Source organism: Trichoplax adhaerens, genomic scaffold, assembly GCF_000150275.1.
Source record: "Trichoplax adhaerens TRIADscaffold_6 genomic scaffold, whole genome shotgun sequence".
Taxonomy (NCBI): Eukaryota; Metazoa; Placozoa; class Uniplacotomia; order Trichoplacea; family Trichoplacidae; genus Trichoplax; species Trichoplax adhaerens.
In genome coordinates this window covers 1,543,382-1,555,127 of record NW_002060948.1, presented here as the reverse complement: position 1 = coordinate 1,555,127, position 11,746 = coordinate 1,543,382, and the positions used below count along the sequence as shown (strand labels likewise).

General features: G+C 32.3%; 1 protein-coding gene across 1 annotated transcript; it reads right to left on the bottom strand.

The window, feature by feature from the left end:
- Positions 1-3,541: 3,541 nt before the first annotated feature.
- On the bottom strand, positions 3,542-7,468 carry TRIADDRAFT_57255 (uncharacterized protein; the record flags this gene model as incomplete). Its single annotated transcript, XM_002113239.1, has 10 exons — positions 3,542-3,636; positions 3,740-3,815; positions 3,914-3,991; positions 4,560-4,756; positions 4,811-4,939; positions 5,039-5,185; positions 5,552-5,736; positions 6,200-6,252; positions 6,451-6,603; positions 7,325-7,468. 10 exons carry the CDS (start codon positions 7,466-7,468, stop codon positions 3,542-3,544), a joined length of 1,257 nt encoding a protein of 418 aa, XP_002113275.1.
- Positions 7,469-11,746: the final 4,278 nt, after the last annotated feature.

The following is an 11,746-nucleotide window of genomic DNA, read 5'->3' as shown; positions in this document are numbered from 1 at the left end:
ACAGAATACATTAACTTGATACTGTACCTTAGTATTAACATATATACGTCTATGATATAAATGTACGAAGAACTGAACTGTTCATATTATGTACGTATATCAACTAATGTTGACAGAATGAATTACTTTTAGAGGTTGCTGAGAAGTAATTATGATTTAATATCAAGATATCAAATGTTAACATACAATTTTGATTAAATTTTCAAGTAACCAATAAATATCGAATATCTGCTATGAAGACTTAATAGTATAGGTTATGGTACATATTTATACATGTTAATCTAATATCCTGGTTGACGCAAGGATCGGCGGTAATTATTCATTAACACTTGGCGCCGTAGATAATAGTAACTAATAGCAGAAAAGATACTTTAATTAATCATTTAGGAAATTTAATTTAAATAGTAAAATATACGTATTGTTTTTCAGGAAAAAGAGAGGTCTATAGAAACGGTATTTTCGAGATCCAATATACCACTATATAACTATTACTTTCACATCTTACTGATTTCATAAACTATCTACATTCAGTCAATTTTCTTCTTCATCTCTGGCTACATATTTTTGTATTGAAACTATTATTTTATGCCGCAGTCTTACTGGTTTTATAAACCTCTCCCAACACATATATTATTCTTTCACTTCAGCTATATTTCTTAGACTCAGTAGCTAACTTTAAGTATTATTAGTGATCATAACCACCTATCATTGAATAATAAATCAATCAGGAAAATTGACACACTGTATAGAGTACATGTGCAACTAAGAGCTTTTTTATGTTAGCATCGAATTTTACTACAATACAACGCTACATTTTTCTGTAATTATTTGATGATAAATTCTGCATTGTATTTATTGTTAAACTGTGTAAAGGATGTCAAATCATGATATTAATTACCAAGTTCAATATAACTGTAAATAATAACCTTAACCGAAAATTTAGCGTTTACGTACTCACGGACTAATGCAATAATTCTCTTAATTCAATCTTGGGAATTTCAATTAGAAAAATGAAATAAATAACAAGAGAGGCTGCACTACTAAAGGGCAATGAAAAAGAATATTTCTTAGCTAATGAATAAGAGATGACAAGGTCATATATATTACTAACAATAAGGGTATTGTGTACTATTCAATGTTAACAATTAAAATTATAATATGGAATTGATATAGTTTTATATTTTTATACGATGAAATCTTGAAAGATTCACGACCAAAACATTATAAGTTGGAAATGATGATTAATTCATCAAGATGAGACAGCAAGAGAATGACTTAAAAACATTAAAGTTCTAGGCATGATCTAGCCTTCAAAGATTTAAGATTTAAAACTAGATTTTTTTTTATTTTATTTTATTTATGAATAATCTCAAGATAGTTCTTAGAATCAGTTTTAAATTAACGTTTGTAAAGTAGCAAATCGAGAATGTATTTACAATAATATTGTCTAGCTTATAATAATATACCTTTGCTATTCTATAATAAAATCCATCGGTGTTCAGTTCTACAGCTAATATTATTTTCTTATTTAACTACACTTCCAATAGACTTAATTATAATGATTTACTTAAATAAGTGATCGACTGGTTATCTATTAATAATAATTACTATATAAGTACTTGACCATGCAATTAGTTGCATCGAAAGTGGCTTGGTAATATCCGTGAGCAGCATATTATCTGTTTATGGTAGAATTTACCTTGGAATTGTGTGAGTTAAAACATCTGGTTAAGTGATACATTTATATAGCAATGGTACGGTTATACTTGTTTAAATTTTATTGATGAACTTCTTCACAGATCTATAACAAATTTACTGTAAAATAGCTTAAATTCATACTCACATATCGTCAACAAGTGATACACTATATGTTTGTATTTCTTAAACTGAATTTTATAACAAGTAACATGATTTCTTCGATCAGTGTTTCGTTTTTCTCATATAGTTAGTGTAATAAATGCTAGTATCAAATGAAGATGCAATTTTAATCCCTATATTAAAATAGAATATTGGTTAATGACTAGACTAGCAATTTTCTTGAATTAAATATAGTAAATTAATTTATTTTTGATTATGAAAATATACAACTTCACTTGTATTATCAAATACTGATAATTGTTTAAAATTCAATCCCTATCTAGCACATTGAATGATGATACACAATGGACTGCTGTAATTGTCACAATTTAATTATAACTATGTTTAACTCCATCATCAATATTATTGGCGAAAGTATGCAATTTTTTCTTTTTTTGTTAAATATAAAGTGATTTTGGATACACTAAGAACGTATCAGCTTCATATATCATCTACATATTCGCGTTGATCATTCGGTTTAATAAATCACCTGATTTTAAAAATTTGATGGTACAAGTCATTGATTTTACAATTACTATAAATAAATAATTTGTGAGAAATTTTTCATGAATTAAGTACTTTATGATTCCTGTGAGATCATTTTAAAATAAATTAGAGCAAATATTTCATTAGTACTGAGTCATAATTTATGTTGCTCAAGGCATAAGGTATTATCAACCTTTGGCTTCCTTGAGCAAAATATTTTCATTGGTAAAGTCCATTAAAATCGATAATGCCATACAATTTATAATTATTAAAGCCATATATTCTAACGTTAATTATAGAGCACAAAATTTTTTCTTATAATAAATAGAAATAATCGTTGTACAATATGTGTGAGCAAAGATTGATGCTCATATTCTTAAGGTCTACACATCAAAGAATAACCTTCAGCTGCGTTAGTAGTGATATACCCACGTAAAGGATATACAGCAAATCAAATATGTACCTAAAAGCGCTTTATATATTCGAATGTTAATTTTAAAGCACAAAATTTTTCTTATTTCTAAGTAAATAGAAATAATCGTCTTACAACACATGTTATCAAAGATTTATGTTCATATTCTTAAGGTCTACATACTAGAAAATAACCTTCAGCTGCGTTAGTAGTGATATACCCATGTAAATGACATATAAGCAAATCAAATATATACCGAAAAAGCGCTTTACTCTAAAACCGAACATAGGAATAAAAACTAGTGAAGAAATTAAACTTCCCAACAAGAAAAAAATGGAAATATATTGAAGAGGCGTATGGCTGATCTAAGGAATAGAAGCATAAAAATCAATTCAATAAAATTAGAATAAAATATTAAAATATTATTAAATTTAACTGCTGTGATGATTCACTCACAACAATTATATCACAAGAAACTGTTATTTATTAGCTAAAAACAGCAATAAGCGTAAAACCTCCTAACCTTTAAATCACCTCCGTTTCTAAGCGTGGCAATAGAAAATCCTATACCTAATCCTAATAACAAATCTTAAGATATCCGCTAAGGACATAATAAAAATGATATTCACGCAATGCGATCTTGTAGCTATACGATAATCGAACTACTGTACTATGTAGTTAACAAATACATTAGTAAAGATGTTATTATCTGTAACTGAATTTTAATAACTCATATATAAATACGTATAACGACATAAACCTAATATCTTTAATGTTCCACTCCATTTACGTAAAGATACTCATCATTGGGCTACCATAACATGCTGACATTGCCATGCGTGGAAATCCTTGATTTGCCACAACTGTATTCGATACAAAATCTAACAATGCGCCAGGGGATATTTAGAGTATAGATCAGATTAGTTAGCAAATACAGAATATTTCAGTATGAATGTTATCGACAATTTACAGCATTATGCGTACCGCCAATGCAGTTAGCCCAAGCTAGTACTGTGATTCCTAAAATAACGCTGCTTATACCTAAAACTAGACCAAAGGACTATAAAATAATATTTACCTTATTATAATCGTTACAAATCGTTTCGATTAAATAGAATTTATTAGCATGATCATATTACTTGCTTTAAGACTACTAACTTGGAGTATATCGACAATTTCATTTGCTGTCGCATAAATCCATAATACCGATACCGTAAACCCAAAAAAGGCAAAAAGCTAAAGTTGGGAAATTGATGTATTCAATACTTCGTTCGAAAATTAATAAAGTGTTGCATTTATAACCAAGGCAAATAATATTAAATTTACTGTATGATAGCGTGGAGGTTTTTCATTTGTCGTAGTCAAGATTACTATTACGGCTAAGAGCAGACCAATAGCAAGCACTAACAACCAAACTGGTAGATGAGCAGTGATCATTTTAAATCCTCCTATAAACAAAAGAAAATTTATCATCGTAATTAAATTATTTGAGTTCTTATATCTACATATAAAACGAATATTCATTAAAGTTGGCATTCAGATGGCTATATCAAGTCCAACAGTTTATCATAGTAATGTACCCTTTGTCACTACGGAACAAAAGAGTGGTGCAAGAATGCATTGTACTGCTGCACGCCATTTATTCCAGTTATTTTTAGGCATTTCATAGTCGATCGTTGGAGTTGTAAGGTTAAGGCATATGAGGAGTGGAAGCTTAGATTCGATATTTGTGCAATATGTCACAAGTTAATTGGTTACTGGAATAGATGTATCGGTATAATAACAGAAAAAATAACATTAAAACCTTAATTATAGTAAATATTTTTGCAATAATCTTAGATTCTTTCCATTCTCGCCAATTAAACGGCAACAGCGACTTTAAAAATGTTTTAAATTCTCGCTTATATTGTCGGCTTGAACTTGAACTAGGAGTTTGAAAGCCAATTAGGCAATCATCTTCGGAATCTGTCGATACATTAAGGGTATTAAATTGTTGAATTTCTGTAATAGAGATAAGTTTAATCATGATCATTTGTTTAAAATGTTATTTATTACCTCTTAATTCGTGGTTATTAAAGTTAGGAGAATTTTCAATTTCGTCTTGTTCTATCTCGTTAGCGACCAAAGGTGGGTTATCATGGCTAATCATAGCAGTGCCGAGAATTTCTGTAGCAGCTAACGCTTCTACAAGATTGAAAGAATATACACTCGTGTTTAAGGGATACAATAGTCGGCAAAGGTACATTGACAGATATTTTAAATTAAATTAGTTTACTAGCTTACTTGTTAGACCAGTTAAGCCATCTAAATTGGGAATAGCATCATTGCCTCTACGGGTATCATTAGGGGTATCAGCTCTCTCCATCTGTTCGCCATCACCTTCAGAAACTTCTCCTATTAGTTCATTGCCAACAGGAGCAACTACTGGATCTAGAAATAATGATAAATTTCAAGATAACTTTTTATACCCACGAATAAAATATTTGCTGTAAGCATTGATTGACTTCATGCAGGTCATATTTATTATATAAATCAAAGACTTTTTTATATCAGATTTACTCGGAATATCAGACTGTCGATTAAGTTCACGCTTAGATTTCGACATTTGTCGAATGTATCGGCTGATGCATACAACGAGGACGTAGACTATGTACAAGCCAATGAAACCTAGAATGCGAGTATAGAATTTTTGGCTCTTATTAAGTACATACTGGAAAAACAAAATTCGACAACAATATTCTAAAAAGATCATAGCTCTGGAGAAGATTTAAATTTACATTTAATATTGTAACTTACCCAAGGAATACGCTATTTTCATGTGACCGTAGTACAGAATGTAGAATAATAAAGAAACACCTGCGACATAAAATAGTAGATCTCTGTAGAATGGCCTTCGAGTAACAGTAAAATTATGACGAAAACCAATTGTGCCAACAATAATACTCGTAACAAACATGCCAGCACCTAATGAGTAAGCATCCCTTTGTTAGAGTTGAAATTACTAATTACTATTATCAAAACAGTAAATATCGCCATTTTCAAATCTACAGCCTACCACACAATGCTCCCACAGCCAGACCGCTCCCGCCCGATTTTGTACTAGTCGTTGCAGCAATGGCACTAAAGATATCAGGGGCTCCATTTCCAAAAGCTAATAAAGTTACACCGTAAATAGTAGTTAAAGAATTCTAATGATTTTATCTCCATTGATTTTCATACAGCAAGAAATGCATTCTTTCAAATTTGTTTTTAATATCAAGCTAGTAAATAAGGATATTGCAATGTTCTGATTTAATTTCAAACATTGGGAAATGATCGTCAAGGATGGGCAAAAACTAAAAATATAATGTGACAAGATGACAAAGAATTCAAAGGCAAAATGATTATGAATAATTAGTAAGTAGGTAGGTTGTAATAGTATTTGAATGAGAAATGATATCTTACAAGTCTTCGGCAGTAATAGCCAATAGTATAAAGAGTACAAGTAGCCATAGTATCTACAGTAGTTAGCAATAAGTTGTTTACTTTAAATATGATGTAGGAGGAATACAGCATAGAATATTTTTGAGAGACTCCTTATATTTATTAATATTATATTTATAAGTTAAAATTTGATCAAAGAATGGTTCTTTTTGATTAACGCTATTCTAGATTGATTCATTAAGTAATTACAAATGATGTTATGTAATGCTTACCAGAATAGCTAATGCTAATGGGCGAAGTCTTAACGAAAGTTGACAATAAATTAAGGACAAGTAGTTAATTAATCCATCGATGTTATTGCAGTCGATATTTCGTTTTACGAATAGGCATTGAAACGACGCATTAATTTTATGGATGTAATCGCACTAGAAGGTGAAAAATAATAATTGATTTAGCAGGAGTATAGCTACTGGATAGTTTACGAGTAAGTATGCAACGGGTTATCGATACTTATGGTGCAGATTTACTTATAGCTAATGCTACCTTACTTAAAACGACTACGGTATATGGTATATCCATTAAATTAGAACAAGTACTACCATGTAAATTGTTTATGCATGACGTTTTGCATCATTTGCCAATTTTTATTGGCAACATATCATCAGTGAATATGATCACGGTATAGATCCCAATGGTAACCGTACTCTTTCTATGAAATTTTTTGCTTTTCTATTACTGCAGTACAGTCGATGAGACATTTACAAATGGATCATCTAGAATGCTACCAGACAATAGAAGTGTATATTGGATTATTGTATAAGTGAATTACTGTGTAAAAGAAAATTTTTATTTCAATGAGGACCACAGGTAAATCGAAAGCTTTATTTTGGCGTTATTAGAAACGATTCTTACCATTTAATTATTGATAACCTGTAAATTTTTTTGGCCTTATTTCTTAAATTGTACTTTATAAAGTTTTAATTATTATTTCCGCTGCGCTAGTTATGCAACGTTGTGTACAATTTAAAAGTCAAGCATTGATTCATATTAATCTATTAATATTGGTAAGTACCATTTTCGTCACTATCATGGTATTATTGCATCTAAAAATGACCCCAATTCTCTTCTACGTCAGTGTCTTCTTACCTGCACATTTTGAAAATCTGTCTCATTATGGTGATTTGATGTAAGAAATTGTTCTATTACTTCGTTTGGTATAGCATCTTCAGTAGAAACGGAGAGAAATAAACAGGATAAAAGGAGGCTCAACAGCAAGCCAGGGATCTGCATTATAAATACAATCCATAATCAACAGTTTTTATTTTTCATGTAAATGTTTATATATTGAGGAATAGAATCAATAAGTTACTTACACTTGCAGCCTAATCATGTATAGAATTCAAAGTACAGTATATGTAGCATAATGTTGTTAACATGCGTATAGCATAATTCTATGTCATGGAGCATTGATATAGTATTCAATTGAACGTGTAGTTTGTGAAGTTATTGAACTGCCAATCTTCCATGTCTACGATGTTAAAGTACTAAAACGATGACAAACTACTTTTTATACTTGAAATTATGTAATGTTTTTACGCATGTTTTCACCGCTAATAAGATCATCTATGGATTGTAGAAGAATACCAGTCTCCTCCTAGTGGCCCATAGGTCATCTCATTCGTGTATTCTGCTGTATTAAGTTAAAGATGCTAATCTTCCATTCTGCAATTGCTAAAGCGTTTTAAATCGCTTTCAGCTTAGTCAGTATATATATATACGGTACACATTTCTACCATAAATGGTATTTATTTTCATCTTGCCTTAATCTATAATACAGTTATGCTTAGTGTGTTATTTTCAATTCCGTCATTACTACAGTGCTACAGCATAAATCACTTTCAGTTCAGAGTTAACAAGTTATTTGACAATGAAATGAAGCCAATTTTCATTGGCCCTTGGTCTGCAATATAGAGATACTCTTTTTATGCTATTAAAAACACTAACCTTCTATTCTGTTCTATTACTACAGTAGTATAAACTGTTTTTAATTCAAGGCCAAGCAGTTTTTTTGGATAACAAAGTTGCGCTTATCTTTATTATCTACGTTAATCTATAATACTGTATAGTTGTCCTTGTATATTTTAAGATTAAGATTTATAATTTTCGTCTCTCCTATTGCTAATAATCAACAGTATCCATCGTTTTCACTGGCTGTCGTTAATTATCCTTGATCTACCGACTACGGACTATCCCGTACATAAGACTTTTTATCTTTGGTTGGGTTGTTATTAATAGAGCTATATCTAGATACCCTATACTTATTTTTGATCAACTTACCCAATTTCTTGCCATTATCGCGATTAATATGTCAGCAAGCTTCTATTATATTATCAGTATGAATTCGATATCATCGATTATTGATCACGTCGCCGTACACAGTTTATGTGGTAAGTGTTTCACTTGGAATCCTCAATAGAATGCAGATTGGAATGATTTACAATATGATCTATTTTTATCCAAATTATGCAAATTTTCCCTTTTTTCCCCACCGTTTTCCACCAGAGTCAATAAACGACATCATCGAATGGATTCAATGAGATTTCCACAGTGGTAGTGTTGTACCGTATTCGGTTGCAGTCTGAACAAACTATGATGTAACCGGATGTGAGCATTTGATACCTGTACTCAGTACTGCACTGGCTGCAACAATACGGTAGCATGGACTTTTCAACTTGCAACTTTCAAGTTCAAGAGGTCTTTGACTAGGACCAGCGACCACCAATGTTGACAAAATAGGATGCCACTGGATGTGAGCATTTACAGTGGCAGAGTTTGTACTATACTAGCACTGCTAACTGGTACTATCATGGTAGAAAAGGAAAGAGAGATATATGTGCTAAAATGATACACTATACTGTCCGCAATGGTCATCCAGATTAGCTGTACACTGCACTGTACAGTGTCGTATACGGTTTCAGTGATAGTCGCTAGCATAATAGAATAAGCAGAAAATAGTTAGCCTGATTATTCTTTTGCAATAAACGGCCGTTGCCTGTCTCTTCCTCTCTTTGCCTTTTTAATATACAAGTATCCCCCCAAAATAATCATAATAACGTCGCCACCTCAATTTTTGCACCGTAGTGTCATGAATTTTGCACCGTAGCTACAGTACGAACTTTTCTCTACCAATTCAATTTCTCCTGTACAAGGGGCGACATTATTTTTTGAATTAATAAAATACTTATAGTCAGGAGCCCGCAGCTGGCATTTGATGCTGTACTACTCTGTAGTCAGTAGTATAGTTCCATAGGCTTGTATCGTTGACATCCTTTTTGCTAGGGATTTGTACCATATGTGCTGTTGGTGATGATGTTCAACTGGCGTAGTATAAATGAGCTAATGAATGATTCGGACAAACAAGGACTGTACACTGTACTACTAGTACTCTACGGATGGCAACTCGATAGCAATAATGATGTCACTGTTAATATCGTACACGATTTACAACGGTTCAAAATAGACTGTACTGTATAATATTCTACTGACAGGCACTTATACAATGTACAGTACTCTACGGATGGCAATTGGATAGCAAAAATGATGTCACTGTTAATATCATACACATTTTATAGTGATTAAACGATAGACAGCATAGGTATACTACGTATACTGACAGGGCTGTACTCTATAGACTATACATGCAACTCGGTAGCAAAAAGGATGTCACCGTTAATATCATATCATACACATTGAATAGTGATTAAACCATAGACAGCATAATCGTACTGTATATTATAGGTATACTACGTATACTGACAGGCCTGTACTCTCTATCCATGCAACTCGGTAGCAAAAAGGATGTCACTGTTAATATCATACACATTTTATAGTGATTACAATAGACATCATAGGCGTATATTATAGGTATACAGTACTACGTATACTGACAGGCCTGTACTCTATACATGCAACTCGGTAGCAAAAAGGATGTCACTGTTAATATCATACACATTTTTGACAGTGATCAAAAATAGACAGTATATGTTATACTGACAGAGACTATACTCTACGGATGGTAAGGCGATAGCTAAAAGGATGTCACTGTTAATATCATGCACGTTTGACAGTGATTGAACAATAAACTAGAATCTACCTCCGGCCGGGGGAGGGCCGGGGAAACGTCCATATTGCCCGACCCGATATGACGGCCAACGTAGGAAATTGGTCCATATCTACAGTGTACAGTACGTGCAATACAGTACTGCAGTGTTATACTGTGCACTGTAGACTGTAGCCAGTAGCACCAGTATAATAGACGGGTACCTTGCTTCAAGCGAATCAGTGAGGATTTTGCAGTTCACTTTATGTATGAAGTTCTTCAAAGGTAAGAGGGATTTCTATCTTTTTTCACCTACTCACTGACAACTTTCCTACATTCTTCAACGCAAGATTGATAGTCAAATGATTTTATTTTGCTTTCTTTTCGAGGTAGTTCTTTTGGTGATTTATTGCATTGTGTCTATGATAGACTAGAGACAATTTGGATCACGTTATTTTCTTTTTTTTACTGCAGTGAAATGTGCTGTCGCGCTTTTACTGTCAAGTTGTTGTACGTCATGGATAATTGCTTCCAATGTGAAATGATAGTTACAAAATAAGTTTGATGTAGTATACTCTATTGAGCGTTTCACTGTTCAGTTTGGGGGGGGGCACCAAGAAATTAGTCATTTCGATTTTGAATTGATTTGCCTGGAAATTTCCTTTGCTGTTGTACTACAGGTTCAACTGCTATGTGTTATGATGACAAAGTTGATTTCTAGTAAAATGTCATACGATCTCCGCACAGTATGACCAAGAAGGGACAATCACTGATTTTCAGTCTAATTGTATATAGATTAAGATAGCTGCGAAGTGGGAACGATGTGCAGATGTGCGTATGTTATTACAATTTGTTACATCAGATTGACTCATTTATGTATAGGGCAGCATGTTGAACTTGATAGCGAAAGCAAGTATCGATGGAAGACCGATCTGGCTGCAATATTACTGGAGTTTTACTTTCCTTGTACGGTATACGATTGTGTTGGTCATTTTGGTTTTGACTACGCTACACAATGTATCAAAGTGCTACAACCATGATGGTATCTTTCCACAAAGCATGATCATGTGTTCCTGTACTGTAATAATAGAGTCGAAATTTGATGATTATGCTAACACCAAGGACTTCAAAATGGAATAAAATCAGTCGCTTTCAAGCTTATGTATCGACAATCCGTGCTTGAAATCAATACAGTTAAACAGTTTTTAATCATGCCAGTAACTAGAGAATAAGCAACACATTAAACTTATAATTGTCTACTGATTATTTTCATTTTCATGGTGGTAAAATGAGACTGGGTTTAAGTTTGCTCTTAATTTCTGTCGCATTCCTTGCTTAGCAGGATTTTTATGCTATTTTACACGAAATCCCGGGTAATTCTAATGCCGAAGAGCAGCTACGTACCATAATTCTCTATCGGAAACACGCGATTTTTGCCGTATAGTGATTTACTCTACATATCATAGATA